Below are 22,332 nucleotides of genomic sequence, written 5' to 3' on the forward strand. Positions count from 1 at the left end.
GGGAAACACTGGAGGCTTTTGCGGCAAGGAAGCCACCAAATGTGCTGTGGGAAGCAGACCCGAGGAACCAGTTACCAGGTTATAAGCGTACCAGATCTGGTGAGGAGACTGGTGGCTTGGACGACTTTGCAAAGGTAGAAAAGTTAGAAGGGCATCCTTCCTCTATTATTTATAAGTAAGGAACGAAAGGTGTGACCTTCCTACTCAGAAGAAGAAACCGGTTTAGAGAACTGCATGAGACTGCCTGGGCTTCCTGCCGTAGCCCCACCATTTACTAACCTGATGGTGGGACCTTAGATAGTTATTTCTCTGTGCTTCAGTTTCCTACGTGCTAAGTGGGAGTAATAATAGTACCTAACTGTGGATTTAGTATCTGTAAAGCTGTTAGAACAGTGCCTGGTGCACCGTGGACACTCAATGGATGTTAACTACCATTATTACAATTATTCTATTACTGATACAGGACTTGGCTAATGATGTTGACCAGAGAACCGATTAGCCAAATGGTAGTGAGCAAAACTAGGGATTTGATGCTCTTGGGGGAAAATAAAGAAGAGAAAGGAAGCAACATATATTATGTTTCTACTTAATTAATTTTGAGGATCTTGGGCAAGTCACTTAACTTCTCTGAGCCTTAGTTTCCCCCTCTGTAAAATGGGAATGACAGTGGCGCTGACTTCCAAGGGCTGTTCTGAAGATTCAGTGAGAGGATGTATAAAATGCTTCACGTATGATTAATACTCCAAAGAGCACCTGCTAGTAGAAGGACAGTGGTGACGATACTTGTCCTCTCTTCGACTTTGGGGTGAATGTCCGGTCTCCTTATAAAGTTGTGCCCAAATTTCCATCTAAATCATTGTTTTAAATCGCCCCCCCCTTTTTTTTTTGTATTTCACAGACAGATGATAGATTGGTATCTACAGATGGATTCATGCTGAATTTCCTTTGGGTGCTGCAGCAGCTAAGTACAAAGATCAAGTTAGAGACGGTGGACCCCACGTATATATTCCACCCAAGGTGTCGGATTACTCTTCCTAATGACGAGACGAGAGTGAACGCGACTATGGAGGACGTGAACGACTGGCTGGCTGAACTTTGTGAGTGACGCACACGTTCATTATTAGACCGTTAAAGCGCCACCCTTTTATTTGAAAAATTGTTTTCTGTTTAAAAAAAATTTTTTTTGATGTTTATTTATTTTTGAGAGAGAGAGAGAGAGAGCAAGCAGGAGAGGGGCAAAGAGAGAGGGAGACCAGAATCCAAAGCAGGCTCCAGGCTCTGAGCTGTCAGCACAGAGCCCAATGGCGGGGCTTGAACTCACGAAGCAAGAGATCATGACCTGAGCGGAAGTCAGTCACTTAACCAACTGAGCCACCCAGGTGCCCCTGAAAAATTGTTTTTAACTTATTTTATTTGGATGCTAGTGATTCCTCACAAATTGTTATTTTTTCTCCAGAAGATGAATTTATGAGTCAGAGATACACAGTAAAAATTAATGCAGTAAAAAAGTTCTTGATTTACCCAAATAGAAACACAGAGCAACTGGAAGGAAATGTACTCACAGTAAAACAAAAAAGAAGTAATACAATAAAAATGATAGTGGAGACCTAATTATTATATAGAGTTTGCATATACCAATTAAAGTTCTCATGAAATATTCATAGATCTTGACGAATTGATGGTATTAAAATAGGAATATCTTCAAGGTGCTACGATTGTTGATCTTATTTCTTTGTTAGAAAACATGTCAATGACAGATGTCAAACCCTTTGGCATTTATTTTTTCACATATTATAAAATTGTTCATGGAATAGGAGAGAGATTCCATGCTTACCCGGCAGCATCATGATCAGGTGTGTGTACATGTTCCAGAAAAACGTTGTTTTTTAAGTTTATTTATTTATTTAATTTTGAGAGAGAGCGAGAGGGAGAGAGAGAATCCCAAGCAGGCTCTGCACTGTCAGTACAGAGCCCGTTGCAGGGCTAGAACTCACGAATCATGAAATCATGACCCAAGCCGAAATCAGACGTTTAACCGACTGAGCCACCCAGGTGCCCTTCCAGAAAAACATTTAAGCTACAATAAGAATTAAGCAGGGGCACCTGGGTGGCTCAGTTGGTTAAAGGTCCGACTTCCTCTCAGGTCATGTTCTCACGGTTCGTGAGTTTAAGCCCCACATCAGGCTCTGTGCTGACAGCTTGGAGCCTGCTTTGGATTCTGTGTCACCCTCTCTCTGCCCCTCCCTCACTCATGTTCTGTCTCTCTCTCACAAGAATAAATAAACCTTAAAAAAAAAAACAAAAAACAACTAAGTATATGATGAACAATAACATTAGTATTTTTTAATTATTAAAAACATTTTTTTAATATTTATCTTGGAGAGCAAGAGACAGGGAGTGAGTGGGGGGCGGGGCAGAGAGAGAGGGAGACACAGAATCTGAAGCAGGCTCCAGGCTCTGAGCTGTCAACACAGAGCCCGACGTGGGGCTTGAACCCATGAACCGTGAGTTCAGTGACCTGAGCTGAAGTCCAACACTTAACCAACAGAGCCACCCAAGCACCCTATAAAGTTAGAATTTGAGTAGTGTGATTTGAACAAGTAGCTACTGGTATAGGCTTGGACTCATATCATGGACTAGTAAGTTCCAGAAGAATCAAAGGGTTAAACATTAAAAAATATATATTATATAATATTTATATATTAATATTAATTATTAATGTAACTAATATTAATATATTATATATATATAAAATAAAACATGAAAAAAACAAACAGGATTTGGCCCAGTCATGAAGAAAACAAATTTATAATGGTTTAAGAAATGAAGCAAATCATCAGAGACAATATGTATATAAACAGCATCTTAATATGTAAATATACTTTTTCTGGAGTGAGACTAAATGAATATGTAAAATTTAAAAACGGGTCAAAATATGTGTCGTATGTTTGATAAAATCATGCCTTACAAAATGTAAAATTGTTAGAAATGTAGAAGGCTCAAGCTAAATGCTACCAACAGACAGTTTTCTTTTAGTTTGGGAAAAAAAATGTAAGCAGTATATAACCTAAGGAATAAAATACACTTTTTGGAAAAGATATACATACTTCTAGGAATTAGATACAAATTGAAAGAAATTCAAGTTAGGGTTGTGTATCTGTAAATTATCCAAAAACAAAGTGATAAGATGGAATGGAACTTTGTGAAGAAATAGACGGCATTTAATCAGTTTCTTTAGTGAATTCTGATTTATATCAAAAATTATAACACTGTCATTGTCAGTAATGCTACATTTTAGAATATGCTCCCAATGCTGGGGGTGGGGTGAGGTCGTAAGTTTTTGTACGTAGATCTTCCAGGTACTATTTATACTAGAGAAAAAATGACAAATGACAAACCTACCTGCAGTGGGGAAATGGCTGTGGAATCTGTAGCTTATTAACATAGTCTAATAACATTTTGAGATTTAAGGTGATGTTTTGTGATCCGTGTTGAATAATAGAAATGGTTCTATAAAATACATCAGGAAGACACAGAACAAAAGATTGTCGAGGTACATCTACGTAAACATTCAAGCAGAGGGGCAGAATCCCTACTCCTTGGACAGAGCGTGCAGGCATTCTGTTCCTCTTATAACTGGTCTATACTTTTTAAAAAGCATCCTTAAACTTCTTGACAATTCAAGTGTAATTTTGTCTTAACTGTGCTTTTTCTCTGATTTAGTCTTGTAGTAGATTTTATTTAGGAAATTATGTTATTTTTCCTAGATGGAGATCAGCCTCCATTTTCTGAGCCGAAATTCCCTACGGAATGCTTTTTTCTTACCCTGCACGCCCACCACCTCTCTATTCTGCCAAGTTGCCGTCGCTACATCCGCAGACTCCGGGCCATCCGGGAGCTCAATAGGTATGTGCCTGAATCCATGTCCTGGGATCGCCTGAGTTACCACTGCTCTCGCAGAGCAAGCAGTTCCATTGTGACCAGTAGATTTTTTTTTTTAATTTTTTTAATGTTTATTTATTTTTGAAGGAGAGAGAGGCAGAGCATGAGTGGGGGAAGTGCAGAGAGAGAGGGAGACACAGAATCCGAAGCAGGCTTCAGGCCCTGAGCTGTCAGCACAGAGCCCGACACGGGGCTCGAACCCACGAACTGTGAGATCATGACCTGAGCCGAAGTCGGCTGCTTAACCGACTGAGCCCCCCGGGCGCCCCAGGTGACCAGTAGATTTGAATGTGGGGAGTATGTACGTTACAGCACACCACCTGCCTCTGCTTCCACGTCCACATTCCGTGGTCAGCCAGAGTTCTTTATGTGGTGGAGTGACCCAAACTTTGGCTTCTGAGAGTTCTCAACCCTTGATGCGTGGTCACTAGACGTCCATTAACTCTTTCCATTGGTCATGGTATTGACCGGGAGGGACTTTCAAGGATCTCCCGGATTCCAGACATATTCCTTCCTCCCTGGACTTTGAAGCAGTAAGTCTAGTTCCCCTTGATAAACAAGATCATTTACTCCTGCCTACATGTAATTCTGTTTTTCACATGTTGTCTTGTGGCATAAAGAATTCAGAATGACCAGATGGTAGCCTCAATTTCACATTCATCAGCACCGTTGTTGAGTTTCTTTTTCTTTAATGTTTATTTATTTTTGAGAGAGAGAGAGAGAGAGAGAGCGAGCTGGGGAAGGGGCAGAGAAAGGGAGACACAGAATCCAAAGCAGGCTCCAGGCTCTGAGCTGTCAGCACAGAGCCCAACGCGGGGCTCAAACTCACAAGCCGCGAGATCATGACCTGAGCCGAAGCTGGGATGCTTAACCAACTGAGCCACCCAGGTGACCTTGTTGAGATTCTTAATCTAAGCATTTCTCCCTGTGTACCAACATCTCCAACTAAACAAATCACAGGAACAGGAAGCAAAAATATTTTTGAATGGGTCCTCTGGAATGATAACAGTGTGGCCACTTCATTTGGTCCAAGGTCTATGTACACGTCACTTCATTTGGTCCAAGGCCTATGTACACGTCTGGCTGTGAGAAAAAGTATGTCATGTCTATACCTGCAACTGTGTATCTCTATCTATCTGTCTTGCTAATCTCTTGTTAATGCTGATGATTACTCTATAGATGATTACTCTGAAGATTTTCCTTCTACATGTATATTCGTGTCGTTTGTAAATGATGACAGTTTTCTTTCTTACACCTTTTCTCTTTTTGTAACACTGGCTACAATTGCTAGTACAATCTTGAACAGAGACAACCTTCTTTGTATATTCTCATTACCAGATTAAGAAAATTTCGCATTATTTTTAGCATTTTAATAGTTCCTATTCCTAACAGAAGTTGAGTTTTATTAAATGCTTCTTCCATAGTTGTTGAAGAGATCAGATTTTTTTCCCTCCTGTATTCCGTTAATGTAGTTGAATTACATCAACTGGGTTTCTGATATTAAACCAGACTTCCCTTCCTAGAGTAAACTCAGCTTTTATATCTCATTGATATTGCTTTTATGTCTCATATTCATTTTGCCAATATTCTGTTCGGGATTTTTGAGGTTGTGTTCGAAAGAAAGATTGACCTGTAATTTCTTGTTAAGTCTTTCTCAGATTTTGGTATAAGTGTTGTGCTTGCCATATAGAATGAGTTGGGAAATACTCTCTCTTTTTATATCCTTGGAAGAGTTTATTGTATAATAGTTATGTTATTTCTTTCTTGAAAGTTTGGGAACATCCATTGATGAAGCTGTCTGGGATTAGAGTTTTCTTTGTGGAAAAGTTTTTAATTATGTGCTGTATTCAGTTGATAGATACAGGACTATTTAGGTTTTTATTTCATCTTGTGTTAAATTTCTGTAACATCTAAATTTTTAAAATCTATAGGCCTAAAGTTGCTCATAATATTTTCTATCATTTTAATGTCTGCAACACCTTCATTATTTCCTTCTACTCTCTTTCAGTTTAATTTGCTTTCTTGTTGATATTTTTATTGCCCCTTGAGGTTGGTACTGAAATCATTCATTTTTAGCCCTTTCTTATGTGCATTTGAGGTGTCTCGTTTCCCCAAAGCATGGTTTTGGCTGCATCCCTCATGTTTGGCATGGCACATTTTACTGTTCAGTTCAAAATATTTTCTAATTGTTGCTGTTTCATTTTTGACTGTGGGTTATTGAAAATATGTAGTGTTCAAATTCTGGATTCTCGGTGGATTTGTCTCTTTATCTCTAGCCAAATTTCATTATGGTCATTATGGTCAAAAGGACATGTTCTGATTTGTGTCCTTTGAACTTTTTGTGGAATTTGCTTTCTGGCCTCACATTCACAAGTAAACGTTCCATACAGATGTGGAAAGAATGTGCTTTCCGTGTTGCATATTGCACAGCTTCACTTTTGTCTCAATAGGTCAGGTTTGTTCATCTATCATTCACATTTTTCTCATATTTGCTGATTTTATCGGCTTATACTGTCAGTTACTGAGAGGCATATATGCATTTCAAACTGTGATTGTGAATTTGCTTCTTCATCTTGGAATCCTGGGATCCCATCTCTTCCACTGACTTTGGATGATCCGTTTCAATGGTACCAGCTACCGCTTTCACTCCACCTCCCAGTGGACGGTCAGAGATGTCAGTGTTCCCCTCACCTGTGTACTTTCCGGTGCTGTGATAGGAGAGATGTCCTCTAGGGGATGGCGGGGCGAGAGGGCATGTATTGGGAAGAGGGGTTGTCCGAGCTGGTCACACATGGTATGTTTATATTAATCTACATTAATGGTCTCAGCTTCTTTTTTTTTTTAAGTGTATTTATTTTGAGAGAGAGAGAGCAGGGGAGGGGCAGAGAGAGAGAGAGCAGGGGAGGGGCAAAGAGAGAGAGAGAGGATCCTAAGCAGGCTCTGAGCCATCAGCACGGAGCCCGATGCCTGGCTTGAACTCACAAACCGTGAGATGATGACCTGAGCTGAAACCAAGAGTTGGACACTCAACTGACTGAGCCATCCAGGCGCCCCAATATTCTCAGCTTTTTTTTGTTAATGTTTTTTATTTATTTTTGAGAGAGAAAGAGATACACAGAATGTGGGGGGGGAGGTGCAGAGAGAGAGGGAGACACAGAATCTGAAGCAGGATCCAGGCTCTGAACTGTCAGCACGGAGCCCGACGCAGGGCTCGAACTCACAAACTGCGAGATCATGACCTGACCCCAAGGTGGACGCTTAACTGACTGAGCCACCCAGGCCCCCCCGTATTCTCAGCTTCTTAAGCGTTAGATTCCTTCCTCCGAATTACGACAGGGGATGTCAGATGGCTCAACTTCACTCAGCGTAGGTCACTGTCAATTCCAACTTTGAGTCAATTAGCTGGGCACACATTGAAAACCCATCCCAGCTACTCAGGACAGTCTTGAATCCAGGATCTCTGATAGGTGTAACGTGTTGATGAACTTAGTTCTACATAGAAAGATGTTAACATGCTTCACTCTTGCTGATCAAGCATCTCCAGGATCCATTGCACACACGCTCCCATATTGTGTCACTATTGTGGTAGATAGAATAACGATGTCCCAAGAATGTGGAAGGGAAATAGTAATTCCAAGTGCATTGAACTCTATAGCAGTTTGCTTAAAAAGGAACAGATATGTCAACCACACATTGTCATGACCACCCAGTCAGAAGCTGGACAAGGCTGCCTCGCACTTCTCCTCATTGTTCCATGTGCCTGTCCAGTGTGGCTCCCTAGAGGCAGGCTGTCAGGCCTGTCTGCCCTCCCGTAGTGCTTCTAAGCATCTTTCAGTGTCCCCTCGTCCTGCCATCTGCAGCTTAGACAGGTGCCACACAGCACTTTCGGTGTGCTATCAAATCATCGCCATTTTTTTGAGAGCCAGGTACGTACCAGGAGTTCTCTCTTGATCCTAACCTGGCAGGAAGCTGCTTCAGGGTTCACCCTGATAGTAGGGCCTCTGTCCCTGCTCAGGCAAAACTCCACCGCCACTGTGCGTCCAGAAAACCCACGTGGCTGCCACTCCCCAGTATCCGCTTCTGCCTTCGATGAGGGCTCACCTCTTGATGGAAGCTAGGTCATGGGCAGAGTTGCTGGCAGCGAGGCAGTCTGGGAAAGTGTAGTTTCAAAAAAACTTATAACCCTCTAGTTTTCTATGTCTTGATGGAGGGGGGTTGAAATCGCATTACGTGGGCCAGTCTTTAAAACGTGCGGCCTGTAGTGTGACTGGCGGGCGATCTTTGGGCCGGCACCTAAAGGAAGTGAAGGAACAAGCCACAGAGACTATCTTAGGAGCATTCCCAGCAGAGGGAACGATTGCAAAAGAAGAGAAGGAACTGCCATGACCGAACTCGCCTTTCGTTTTGGTAAATTGACCAGACGAAGTAACCTCGAATTTCCACGAAGGACTTCTTTTTTCCCCTCTCTGGAAAATAAGGGGACAATGTGTTTCTTACTGTATTTCATTAACTCTAAAGTACCATCAATTTTAAGACCTCGTTATTTGAGGAACCAGTAAGAAAGAAAATTTCTGCCGGTTCATGGTAAGAGACACTCTGATTTTAAAAATGCTAAAGTGAGGGGGGAAATGTGAATCTGAGGGTCAACAAGATGGTCACAATGAACAGACACGGTGGACCCTGTGTCTTCTTGCATCTGACGGTTAGTCTTTGGTTTTAGAACCGTGGAAGATTTGAAAAATAACGAAAGCCAATGGAAAGACTCCCCGCTGGCCACTAGACACCGCGAAATGCTGAAGCGCTGCAAGACTCAGCTTAAGGTTTGTACAGTTAATTGGAGCCTCGTAACGATAATCCTCCCACCCGCAAGTGTGCCTTGAGTGAGCCCTTCAGTGTCCCCTTTCCCTTCATGATTCTGTTCCCCGAAGAGAAAACGCTACACTTGCCCACTTGCCGGTACCTCGCCCGTGTCTAACACGATATTTAAATCTCAGCACGGAATCTGCACGCGCTCATGCCAGCGCCAACTCGAATCCTTCCTGGTGTCATCACCCTCAGTGTCACGTCTCCGGCCTCTCTCCCCCGTCTGCAGGGTCCTCCCCTCTGCTGCCTCCCAGCCCCGCGACCCAAAACACACAGGGGCCGGCGCGCCCGGCCACGCGCCTTCACGATGTTCCACCAAGCGGGTTTGTGGTAGTGGGAGGGCCCCCTTCCCTTGTCCCTCATTCTCCGTTTGCCATCGAAGACGATCCACGGCACGGACCCTGACTGTAGACGGGGAGATTTCTGCTGGTGGATGCCGGGCGGAGGCTGTACGAGGGAGCGTAGACAGCGGACTTACGCATTTTTCTCACGCGCTTGTTCACATTGTAAAACTGACTACCAGCTGGTTCTGCTTTCTGTTGATTAGTAGGAGGATGTGTGGACATGGTAACGTCGATTTCCGGTGCAAGTTAAGATAGATTTGTTTCATTTGCCAATAGACGTACTCGAGATGCAGGATAGACCAGGGGCCCTTAACTGGTGTCCCTAGACCCCTGCGCTCATGCCACAGACATGTTGTTAGGAGTCCGGAAACTGTTTAAACCGATGTGCCAGTGCGCGTGCGTGCGTGCATTTCCTTCTCGCAGTCGTCCTCCCAGGCAGGTGTGGGACCCTCTGTGGACAAGCATTTTGCCCAGGGACAGCTCATTAGTGGTGACCTGGAATTCAGATGCAGACTTGACCGGCTTCTTTCCACGAACCGTCTCTGACGCCAAAGCGCCTCCCCCGGCAACCTTGTCCCCCAGTCGAGCTATTTAAACATGACAGTAATAACTACCTTCTTGAGCCCCAGCTTCGGGCTCAGTGGTTTGCATGGCGTACCTTTTGTTTTTCTCAGAACAAAGAAAGCTCCTGACACATGACCAGCTTACTATCTAGCTAGTTAGAGATGGAGCTCACGAAGCCTTAGAACTTCGACTTCCCATCTCTTGGCCCGTTCCCTGGCCGGTCAACGCTGCGGGCAACTCGCTCCCAACTAATGTGTGGGCGGGGGCATACCTCCTTCCACAGAAACTGGTACGGTGCAAGGCCTGTGCTGACGCTGGTTTACTTGACGAGAGCTTTCTGAGAAGATGTCTGAATTTTTACGGCCTTCTCATCCAGCTGCTGCTCCGTATCCTGGACCCCGCCTATCCCGAGTGAGTGTGCCCCCTCCCCGTCACCTCCTCTTCCCTCGTCTGGGCCGTGTCGTCTTCATTGTTCTTTAGTCGATAGCTAAAACCCAAGCCCTTACTTAATCCGTTCTTTAATTTCTAGATTGTACTTTATACAGACTACAAGATTAGTAATAGTTTGGATTCCTCGTAATTATAGTAAGAAGGGAATGTCCGCACCTATTACTTAAATTTTGACCTAGTACTTTTTTACCAACTGGCTGTAGATTGACAGAAAAGGAAATCCCTAAGTTAGAAACTAAAAACCGGAGATAGCAAGCTATTAGGTAGGCCCTTTAAGCACTGGGTCCAAGAAGATACTCAGCCAGTTATTATTATTTTATTGTTACTACGAAATCTCCGGGTCACCGATGTGGGTGAGGTTGACCCAAGGCCCTCTGTAGGAGTGGAACATATTATTTAAAGTATATCTGTATCTCTTTTGTCTCAAAACAGCTTGAGTTGCATAAAATGACCAAATATGACCCTTTTATTTCTTTCGTATTTGATTACATTAACCTTAACAGAAAATCAACAGAAGGAGACATTTCTCGTGCCTGCCCTAGTATACCCGCTGTCTTCGTTCCTCCCTGCTCGTTTCTGGTTCTGGTCTCTTAGCTTGTATCCTTTTCCCATAGCTGTATTATATAGAAGGAGGATCCCCCCCCCCCCCCCCCCCCGCAATAAAATACTTATCCATAATGGTCGCGTGATGTTCCTTATAGTTTCCGGTCCCAGGTTTTTGTTTCATAACTTGTGCTTTTATTCTCTTTGACAGCATAACACTGCCTTTAAATTCAGATGTCCCCAAGGTTTTTGCAGCATTGCCTGAGTTTTATGTAGAAGATGTTGCTGAATTTTTATTTTTTATTGTACAGTAAGTGCCTTTGACATACTCCATCGCTCTAATGTGTTTTCATGCATAATGTGTACATTGTATTATGAACTGTATTGCCAAGCTCCATTTTATGCCTGAAATTCTGTGTGATGGCTGTAACCGAATGCTTCCTGGAGACTGGAAAAATAAATCCGACCGTGGCACGAAGCCAGTTCCAATAATATCTTCAAGACAGAAGCAGGATTAACAATGCTGCTAAGAATGTACTCTGTGAAAATTGAGTTGAATTTCTAATAATTGAGTATGTGTTTCTGAGAAACAGAAGGAGCAAACAGTTTATAAATACCTAAGTGAACATTCAAAAGCCAGAAATACCCGTATCTGTATTTTTGTACCAAAATTTTTCTCAATTATAAAATTGGAGAAAGCTTACAAAGAAGTGGTTTGAGTTTATAATTGACATTTGAGGTTTTTTTTAAAAACAAAAAAAAACCAAAAAAACAAAAAACAGCTATCAAAAAAATTTGTTGGGGCACTTGGCTGGCTGAGTCAGTGGATCATGCAACCCCTTATCTCAGTGTTATGAGTTCAAGTCCCTCACTGGGTGTAGCGATTACTTAAAAATACAGTCTTTAAAAAAAATTTTTTTAAGTCTTTTCGGTAGCAAAGATCTTTCGTAAAGTCTGCCTCATAATTTAATCATGGCTTTGGCTTATTTCCTTAAACGTAATAAGTTAATATGACATGCTTCAGCCAGTAGACCCAATAGATTTGAAACCTATCTAGTTATAAAGTAAACAGTCACTTGAAACTCTGCAAGTTCAAAGTAATTCGGTATCTTGGCTCCTTGACCTATTGGCCCCTTCCCTACTTAATGATCCCAGCATCCAGTCAGGTGGAGTTTTTCCAAGCTTTATTTCTTGCTCTTTTTGCCTTCTTCAGATACTCTCCTCAGGTGCTTTATGAGCCCTGTACTCAGGACATTGTGATGTTCCTCGTTGTGATGTTGTGTAACCAGAACTATATCCGAAATCCATATCTGGTGGCCAAACTAGTAGAAGTCATGTTTATGACCAACCCTGCTGTTCAGCCACGAACCCAGAAGTTTTTTGAAATGATTGAAAACCATCCTCTCTCCACCAAATTGTTGGTCCCTTCACTGATGAAGTTTTATACAGGTAAGTTTCAAGTATTCAGGTGGGCAAGGTCGTCTAAAGCTAGCGGACGGAGTTACTCTAAAGCTGGTAGCTAATATCCCGATGGCCACGTACGGGTGTGACCTACTAGCCCACCGCTGACAGAGCATGTGCTGTTGCTTAACTTTCCCCGAATAGCGGAGATCCCACATTGACCGTTCTACGCACAAGTCCCTGATGGTGCAGCAGGATCCACGGTAAGCCACGTGGTTAACACTGAGCTCAGATTGGCGTCGACCGCACGGATCAGTCGTTTTGTCTGGAATCCTCTGGCTCATTTTAGCTTTGAGCTTTCAGAGCACGGGTCAAACAGGGAGTTTATTACAAATGTTTCTTCTTGAACCCCGCTCAAATCAATGGAATCGGGATACTGGGGAGCATTCTCTCATTCGCTCTTGTCTACACATATTTGCTGAGTGCCTGGTAATAACCGGGTGCTGCCGTTCTGGGTGCTGGGTTTTATGCGGGTGGACAAGACCCGAGGACACATCAGACACCATCCTCCACTTCTGGACTGGTTGGATTCTGAATTTTTATGTTTAATTGGGCTTTTGAACTGCAGATATGCTTGCATAAAGCTGATTACCTTGGGACCAATTCACCTGTCTGCTAGCAAAGGCGTGAGATTGTCCCAATGCCACATTTTCCTTCCAGTTTGTACATTTTGTAGGAAAGGAAGTGTGTTCTGTCTGTCTCAACTTCTGTTGAAGCTAGCCCATTCTGGGCACTCAGTAAGTGTCCTGGGCATACAGTAGAATGTACCTGCCATGCTCTTGGAAGAAACACGGGTCATCCAAGAGTACAGCTGCTTGCTGTTTGGTGCAGCGACCAGTTTGAGGATTCCTCTGTGTTCAGTGACAGCCATCCCCTCCCTGACAACCAAGATGTGCTCCTGCTCGTTGGGGGCTGGTGCTGTCACCTGTCCTTCCACTTCTGAGGGTTCCAGCAGTCTCTCTACCTCCTTTCGCCTTTGTCACTATTGCTTTGTAATATCTAATAAGAGTCTCTCTGGGGCGCCTGGATGGCTCCGTCGGTAGAGCATGATCTATGATAGAAGAATCGGTAAACTCTTGATCTATATAGGTCAAGTTCAAGCCCCACTTTGGGTATAGAGATTACTTTAAAAAAAAGAGAAAAAACAGTTTCTTTCCTTCCCAGCCTACCTGTTATCATCTTACACCTAAAGTAAGTAGATGAGCATCTTGAAGTTTTGTTAACATCCTCACTTTGACAACAGCAGAGAGCACTCCTGGGTCAAAAACCTCTTCCTGGCTCCCCAGTCCTCCTCTTTCATTCTTTAGCCCTGGTGGGGCAGGGCCTCCCTCCCTGGGAAAGAGGGCCATTCAAGTGCAAATGATGATTTACACGTGTACAGGACAGGTCCTTATTCAGTGCCTTGCACATATCAGACTTCGTTGAAGATAATTCTGCATTTCTTTTTTTTTTTTTTTTAAGTTTATTTATTTTGAGAGAGAGCTCAAGTGTAAGTTGGGAGGGGCAGAGAGAGAGGAAGAGGGAGAGAATCCCAAGCAGGCTCCATGCCATCAGTGCGGACCCAGTGAGGGGTTTGAACCCACGAACTGTAAGATCGTGACCCGAGCCAAAGTCAAGAGTCAGATGTTTAACCAACTGAGCCACCCAGGAGCCCTGAAGATAGTTCTGCATTTCTTAAAATAGCATAAGGGACCTCTTTTCACCTATTTGTTTTTTAATTTATTTTTTAAGAAGAGACTACCTAGTTGTAGCTAATAACGTAGTTGCTGAGAAACACATTAACCTGCAAATACCTCTTTCATTTCCCCCATAGCTAGTGGGCAGCTATGAAACTCTATGAGAATGTAAATTGGTAAAACCTTTCCGGAGGGTAATTTGGCAGTCCACACCAGAAGCCCTAAAAATTTACAGATCCCGCATATCAGTCAGGGTCCAGTAAGGAAGACAGAAACATGTCAGTTATTTTCACAGAATTGAGTACGTACAGAAGGCCCTGGAACAATGTGGGAGTTAGGAGCACGCCCCACACGGTCAAAAATCTACATTTAACTCCCCCAAAGTTCATTATTAAAACCTACTGTTGACCAGAAGCCTTATCAAGAACAGTCAATTGACACATCTTCTGTATATGTATTAAATGCTGTAGTGTTATGATAAAGTAAGCTAGAGAAAAAGAATGTTACAGAAAAATTGTAAGGAAAACACATTTACAGTCCTGTGTGTATTTTTATTGAAAAGACCACGTAAGTGGACCCGTGCAGTTCAAACCCATGTTGTTCAAGGATCAGCTGTACAAGGACCTGGGCAAGCGGAAGACAGAAAGGCAAATAAGGGACTTTGGGGTGAAAGGCAGAGCGTAGGTGCAGAAGTGGCAGAGCTGGGGGCACTGAGGCAAGAGGCTGCAGGTAGTGAAACCTAGCGGCGCGGATGAGGGCTTGGCCAGGCCTCTCAGCAATGACAGCGGCCATCTGGCCTCTCTGAGGGTGTGCAGGCTGGCTAGTGCTGCGAGCCCTGAACAGAGCTGGAAACCGGAAGCGGCCGCTGGGCAGGAGAACCTTTGCTGACGGGAGCAGCCAGCCTACCCCCAGGTCCAAGCCCCTTCTCTCCTTCAGGTTTCCGGTTCTTCTGCAGCGCCCCCTGTTGGCGAACCCAACAGAGGGCCAGCTGGCCAGGGGAAGCCTGCAGAGTCCTAGCCCCAGCATCACAAAGCCATAAAGGGTGGATTGGGGGCTGAGGGACAGCAGCTACGTAAACAGCTCACCCTTTTGAATGTGAACTTAATTTCTAGTCATCTGTTCTACGGGGAGAATTGTAAATGTACATATGTGTTTATAGTGATCATTACTGCAGCATCATTTACGGTGCAGTATAGTGAAAATTCGTAAAACTGCCTAAATGTCTGCCAGCTGTGGATAAAGTAAATTAGGTATCCGATAGTGGGTCTCTCTGAGCTGTGAAAGATGATGTGTTATTTACAGTAAATGGTGAAGCGATTAAAGACAGTGTCCAGTAATGAAACAGTATGTACACAGTGACCATGTGTTGGTGCCCATGTATGTGATGGAAAACAGTGTGGAAGAACAGATGCCAAAATATTAACAGGGAGTCAGTTACTTTTGAGTGGTACACCTGTGAATGGTTTTCTTTCTTTTTCTTTTTTAAAAATTATCTGAACTTGGCGCACCTGGGTGCCTCAGTTTGTTGAGCATCTGACTTTGGCTCAGGTCATGATCTCCTGGTTTGTGGGTTCGAGCCCCACCTCGGGCTCCACGCTAGCAGTGTGGAGCCTGTTTGGGATTCTCTCTCTCTGCCCCTCCCCTGCTCACTAACTCTCTTTCAAAATAAATAAACTTAAAAAAAAAAATCTGAACTTAATTATTCTCCAGTAAACATGTATTGTTAGTATTAAAAACAAAAGTTGTTTAGTTAAGTGTGTTTTTAAAATTTTTTTTATGTTTATTCTTGAGAGAGAGAGAGAGAGAGAGAGAGAGAGAGAGAGGAGTGGGGGAGGGGAAGAAAGAGAGGGAGATACAGAATCCAAAGCAGGCTCCAGGCTCTAAGCTGTCAGCGCAGAGCCTGATGCGGGGCTCAAACTCATAAACTGCAAGATCATGACCTGAGCCGACGCCAGACGCTTAACTGACTGAGCCATCCAGGCGCCCCTAGTGAAATGTGTTTTATACTCAGTGCCCTGAGCCTGTCACTGGGCCTTTGGGATAAAGCATGGGGGCAGAGTATAAGCTTGTGCCAAGGGCCGGGCTTCTTCCTGGGAGACCAGTGCTGGTCCTGGTGGAGCCCCACTGGTAGGACCGCAGGGACGGCTGGATGAGTGGTGTTCTCCCGTTCCCTTTGCCACCGGGCAGTGTACCGTCTGGCCCTGGACCACACCTGCAGTCCTAGATAGATGATACCCGCACTAATAATAGCCGCCGTTTATTGAATACTTTCTAATCCTTTCACTTAATCTGCACAGCCGTCCTCAAGATGGGTCCTATAAATATCTCCATGTTACAAATGAGGAACCTGAAGCTTAGAAAGGTCAAGCAGCTTGCCGAAGGTCAGCAGCTAGTGAGTGGCAGTAGCCTCTGCAGTTGGGACCTTGGCACAGGTGCTCCTGACTGCCGTGCCGTGACTGCTGTGGTCACGTGGGACCGGTGCCGCGAGAACCCTGCAGTGGGGCATCCGAGGCAGCCCTCCACTCGTGTCTGAAGCCCATAGTAAGACCTGCTGACTTGGGTCCTGACTCTTAGGCGTGAATTAGAGATCGCTGTATGGAACGAGCTCCTCTTTTCTGCCCCAAGAGACTCTCCTGGCTTAGGAAATGCTGAAGATCAAGTTTTTATTTCAAAAAGGAAATTAAACTTCAAAATCAGAGTATTTTATTTGAATCAGCAGTCAGTTCCTTAAGGAGCAGCGTTCCCCACCTGGCTGCTCAGAAGCTGGAAGAACACTGACAACTAAGACGTATTTCAAGACTGTCCTCTTCCCCAGGCTGAGCTGCATCGGCAAAGCCAGCATTAGCCCTAGTAGATTCACTCACTAATTCTACAAAGGTTTATGAAGCTCCTATAGTGCGTCAGCCCTGGTTTTGATGCTAAGGCCTAGTGGTGAAGATGTCACACAATCGCCGCTTTTGTGAGTCAGGCGTTCTAGTTGGGAGACGGATGTTGAACCAATAAATAAGATCCTTTCAGACAGTGGGTGTGGGAGGAGGGCATGATGCTACTTTAAGAAGCGTAGTCAGGGAAGGTCTAATGACACAAAAGAGTGAATCACACGAAGGTCTCAGCCACAGTGTGGCAGACAACCAAGACAGCACGTGTAAAGGCCCTGAGGCCTGGGCAGTTTAATGAACTGAACAAGAAGACCTGCAGGGGGGAGCATGGTGAGTAGTGGGGGAGTGAGGCCAGCCAGTGTTTGGTTCATTACAGACCTCTTAGAACTTGGACTTGGGAAATAGAACTTGGGCTGCTGCAGTTTTGCGGGAGCATTAGGAGTGAAATTTATAAAATGTTGGGAGACGTGTATATTGATCATAAGTTAACAGTCATTACCGGGCTTCTGGAGTGCTCAGGATGTGGTGCGGGTATGATGGGCGACTTCAAGGATACGAGACGCTCTGTATCAGCCCCCAGTGTCTTTCCCAAATAGACTGTGTTGAAATCAGCTCTCCACACTTTATTTCACACTTTCATACAGTGAATAAAATGACACTTAGTTCATTGTAAAGAAAGTTTGACCTCGTGAAGATGTGTAAGTGCTTTTAGGTTTTCGTATGGTAGGTGTTACCTTTTGCCTTTCATTTTTAAATTCTTGTCACAAAAATATGTTCTTTGCAAAATATAGAAAATGCCAAAAAGAAGATTAAAGTTATTGATAATCTCTGTATTCAGAATCTCCGTTAACGTTTTGCTCTATATTTTTTCAGCCAACTTACATATATGTAAATTGTGTGCATGTGTGCATGCGTGTGTGTGTGTGCGCGCGTGTGTGCACACGGCACAGGCTTTAAATATGACTGGCCCCATTTGGTAGCCTGTGGTTTTCTTTCTTCCTTTATTTTTTTTGTAATTTTGTTTAATGTTTATTCATTTTTGAGAGACAGAGATAGAGCATGAGCGGGGGAGGGGCAGAGAGAGAGAGAGGGAGATTCAGAATTGGAAGCAGCCTCCAGACTCTGAGCTATCAGCACAGAGCCCGACTTGAGGCTCGAACGCACAGACTGAAATCATGACCTGAGCTGAAGTTGGACGGTCAACCAGCTGAGCCACCCAGGCGCCCCGGTAGCCTGTGGTTTTCACCTATGATATCACAAATACTTTTTCATGTTCTCTGTTGGGCATTTGCATTTATATCTTTTCCCTAATACAAAAAGTACTTTAAAGAGTATCCTGGGAGATGTTTGAACATGCCAGCGTATGTTTTCTGGAATAGAGTTGGTGGGTCAGAGAGATGGGCTTATCGATAGCTTGTGATACAGTGTTGTCACAAGCTTGTGATACAATGTTGTCACATTGCCTTCAAGGGATCATATTGCTGTTCATTCCCACCAGCAGTCAGAGAGTAACTTTCTCCCACATGCTCACATGGTCTTTTTTATAGTATCTGCCAAGTTGATAGGTTAAGAAAAATGGCATCTTATTCTAATTTCCGTTTTTAACTTTTTCGTGAGCCTTATTGTGTTTACCTGACAGCTTTCCCTTTTTTTAAAACTTGTCATAAATTCAAGAACATCTCATGCTTAAGCTATTTGTCTTTGGAAAACTAAGCTTGATCTTTGTTCCATTTTAACAATATATGGATGTTGGTAAATGAACGATGAATACATAAGGTTTTACTATGCTTTTCTGTACTTTGGTAATGTGTTTGAAAATGTTAATTATCAAAAGTATTTAAAATAATACAAACATATTACAAACATATTGCAGGTTTGGATCCAGGCCACTGCAATAAAGCAAATCTCAGAATAAAGAGAGGCAGATTAATTTTTTGGTTTCCCAGTGCATGTGAAAGTTGTTTATACTATAGTCTGTTAAGTGTACATTTTCATTGTGTCTAAAAAGCCAGTGTATATATCTTAATTTAAAAATATTTAATTGATGGGACGGCTGGGTGGCTCGGTCGTAAGCATCTGGACTTCAGCTCAAGTCATGATCTCACGGTTTGTGGGTTCAGGCCCCACATCGGGCTCTGTGCTGACAGCTCGGGGCCTGGAGCCTGCTTCCGATTCTGTCTCTCCCTCTCTCTCTGCCCCTCCCCTGCTCACGCTCTCTGTCTCTCAAAAATAATTTTTAAAAAAATGTTAAAAACATAAAAATCTTATTTTAAAAAATAAAAATATTTTATTGCTAAAAATGCTATCATCTAAGCTTTCAGTGAGTCGTAATACCTATCACAGGTCACCGTAACAAATATAATAATAATGAAAAAGTTTGAGATATTGAAGGAATTACCAAACGTAAGACAGGAAGTGACCAAATGCTGTCGGAAAAATGGTGCCGATAGACTTGGTGTGACACAGGGTTGCTACAAGCTTTCAATTTGTTAAAAAAAAAAAAAAAAAAAAAAAGATAAAATGAGGTAGGCCTGCAGTCAGATTTAATAGGTATGTGGCCCCTAAGAAAACTGAACCCATTTCTTTTCTGGTCATTGGCGAGTTGATGCTATGCTGGTGGCATTTTCGAGCCCGATTCGTTTTGGTATCGTGTCACTGCCAGAGCTTCTCTGCGAAGCTTGTGTCTTTAGAACCACCTCATACAATCTCTGTCTTGCCCTTACATACGAGATACAGGTGCACGTACAGATTCGTATTCACATCGTGGCCACAGTAACTGACTGCTTTTTGAAAGGTAAGACTGTATCCATCCTTCAATGCCTTTGTCTTTCTTCTTTAGATGTGGAGCATACCGGAGCCACCAGCGAGTTCTACGACAAGTTTACCATTCGCTATCACATTAGCACCATTTTCAAGAGCCTTTGGCAAAACATAGCTCACCATGGCACCTTCATGGAGGAATTCAAGTGAGTATCTGGCCCCTGATACTCCCAGAGCAAGTCACAGCTTGCTGTCTTGCAAACCACAGGTAGGGTGGCTGCTCAAAAGCTTTCATAGCTGGTTCTTATTGACTGTTTGCTTGATCTCAGCCTCCTTTAAGTTTTCTAGGTGGTTCTGGTACATGAGAGCAGGGTTATTGAAATGTCTGTGCTGGCCAGACTTTGCTGAACTTTAGATTTGTTGACATACTTCGGGGATGGTATGTATACATTAAAAAGAAAGAATTTATAAATATTCGGAGATGATGTGTTAAGTGTCTTTTGCTGTTTCTGTGATTACGGTGTGAGGCGAAGTTGTCAGAATGACTGGAACCAGATCTTCGAATGTTCTGGAATCTGATGTCACGCTTTAGATGAGAAATGTTAGGAAGACTTTAGATTTGGAAGCGGTCAGGTTGGGGTTATTATTTCCAATGTCATTCTTTGTAACAAGGCCCTAAACCTTGACTAAGGACCTTTCATTACCTACCTGGAATTTTAGTGACTACTTTAACCCGGACTTTAGTAATTTTGTTTAAATTACTTAAAAAATTTTTTTCTTAATGTTTATTTTTTAGAGGGAGAGACAGAGTGTGAGCAGGGGAAGGGCAGAGAGAGAGAGAGAGGGAGACACAGAATCTGAAGCAGGCTCCAGGCTCTGAGCTGTCAGCACAGAGTTCAAACTCACAAACTGTGAGGTTGTGACCTGAACCAAAGTCAGACACTCAACTGACTGAGCCACCCAGGCGCCCCTCGTCTAAATTACTTTAAACAGAAAGGTGCTTGAGAAAGAAAATAGATGAAAATGTTGAACTTTCAAATTATTCTTAAGAAATTTTATCCCATCTACTTGGATCTTTTGCAAACCATATTAGAGCTTTGATTAAATCCAGTTGTCGCTTGTTAACTAAGTCACTAGTCGATAATATTTGTTAGCCGTTTGCTAGGTAACTTTCTGCAGAATGAACTCTTTAAGCTAATTCTTTTCGTGAGCTGCTCTTCTGGTCAGAATTATGTTCCAGCAAACCCTGGCACAAGTTTAGACCAGACAGGCCCACGGCTTGATTTGCATGGTGCTGAGTTGGGAGTGGTCTTCCTGAACTTGCCTTGTTCCTGAAATCCAGGCTTCCTGCCTCCTGATTACTCAGTGATAGATCCCGAAGGGTGTGTGGCTACTCTTTTTCTCTACTAATCTTGCAGTTATGAAGCCTAACGGTGCACTCAAATCTCCATGCACGAGCGAGCCCTCCGTTATAACGGGATATGCAGGACAGTTTTACAGATTGGAAGCTCCAAGGTCTAGAAAGTGAATTAATAGCCTCCTTTATCAGTGTTACAGCTGCCGACTTTTCTTCAGCATGTCTTTCTTTATAATGAGGAATAACTGTATGAGTAATTCTCTTGTCCCGCATACGTGGGTAATTATTTTTACTTTCTTTGTATCTTGGTGAGTTTAAGCATATTTTCTAGTCTGGAAGAGTGTCTTCTCGACTTCAGATCATTGAGAGAATGAGCCAGGGATGTGTTAGTAAACCTGCTCTCTGAAGAGGTGGAGAAAATTCAGCCTTTGCTGGTTTTCTCGGGTGTAAATACTTCCACCGTGGCTAAATTTAAGCTGCCAAGGGAGTCTGCTCACAAAATTCTGAAATACTAGTAATTGGCTCTCATCAACCGTGCAAGGTGCCTCCGGCGCACCACTGAAATGAGCTCATCACAGTTAATTAAAAGGAATAGCAAGATCCAGGGAGAGACTCCGTGGTCCTTGACCTCCACAGTGCTTGAGTGCTGGCCCGGGAGGCAGTCTTGCAGGGCCAGATGGTTGGCATTTAGGGCAGAGGCCCATTTTCCTCGGGATCTGCTGCGGCACTTTGCTTCGGCAAGAGGTCTGACCGTGTGCAATGTAATTGCCTTTCCAGTTCGGGGAAGCAGTTTGTGCGCTACATAAACATGCTGATAAATGACACGACGTTTTTGCTCGACGAAAGTCTGGAGTCTCTGAAGCGGATCCATGAAGTGCAAGAAGAAATGAAGAACAAAGACCAGTGGGACCAGCTGCCCCGGGTGAGGACACGGCGCAGGCGCTCGGACGGCGGAGCCGGAAAACCGCCTCGGCCCCTGGGCAGGGCTCTGCCCGGGGCCGCGTCCGTGGGCCCTGCTGACTTAGATGTGACCTACTTGTCATTGCTTGTCACCTCCCACCTGCGGGCTTCCGTGAAGTTGACCCGGGTTCAGGGGAGGAGTGAGCTTAAACACTCCATCTAAAGCTAAGAAGCACCTCGAGAAGTCTTTCAACGTGCGTTCTCCTGCCTTCTTAGTTTCAAAGGGCTTTTTTGGAGAAGAGCTTTTATTGTCTGTGGTGTTGATGTCAGTTTATGAAAGTAGGAAATAAATCTCTAGAATTCTGTGCCAGACAAGCATTTGATTTGCTCACAGCATCTCCTTTAGACAGCTATGTGAATCATGCAGGATTCTGGTGGGGTTTTTTTTCCTTCTGGTTGATCTTGGTTTTATATTTGGTTATTAATGGAAGAGAGGTCGTTTTGCCAGGTTCCACGACATGGTGACATGGTGACGTGACAGCACACTGGCACGCTTTTCTGACACTTAACTGCAGCCATTTAGACGGTTCCCC

General features: G+C 43.6%; 1 protein-coding gene across 3 annotated transcripts in view; it reads left to right on the forward strand.

Moving 5' to 3' along the window:
- Positions 1–22,332, forward strand: part of UBE4B (ubiquitination factor E4B) — a 119,783-nt gene that overhangs the window by 83,361 nt on the left and 14,090 nt on the right. For all 3 annotated transcript variants that reach the window (XM_042996170.1, XM_042996168.1, XM_042996169.1), the window contains 8 exons: positions 899–1,097; positions 3,768–3,906; positions 8,663–8,762; positions 9,997–10,124; positions 10,918–11,016; positions 11,920–12,155; positions 19,562–19,688; positions 21,617–21,761. In XM_042996170.1, the coding sequence (XP_042852104.1) occupies positions 899–1,097; positions 3,768–3,906; positions 8,663–8,762; positions 9,997–10,124; positions 10,918–11,016; positions 11,920–12,155; positions 19,562–19,688; positions 21,617–21,761 (1,173 nt within the window). The remainder of the gene's footprint in view (positions 1–898; positions 1,098–3,767; positions 3,907–8,662; positions 8,763–9,996; positions 10,125–10,917; positions 11,017–11,919; positions 12,156–19,561; positions 19,689–21,616; positions 21,762–22,332) is intronic.

Source organism: Panthera tigris, chromosome C1 (assembly GCF_018350195.1).
Source record: "Panthera tigris isolate Pti1 chromosome C1, P.tigris_Pti1_mat1.1, whole genome shotgun sequence".
Lineage (NCBI taxonomy): Eukaryota > Metazoa > Chordata > Mammalia > Carnivora > Felidae > Panthera > Panthera tigris.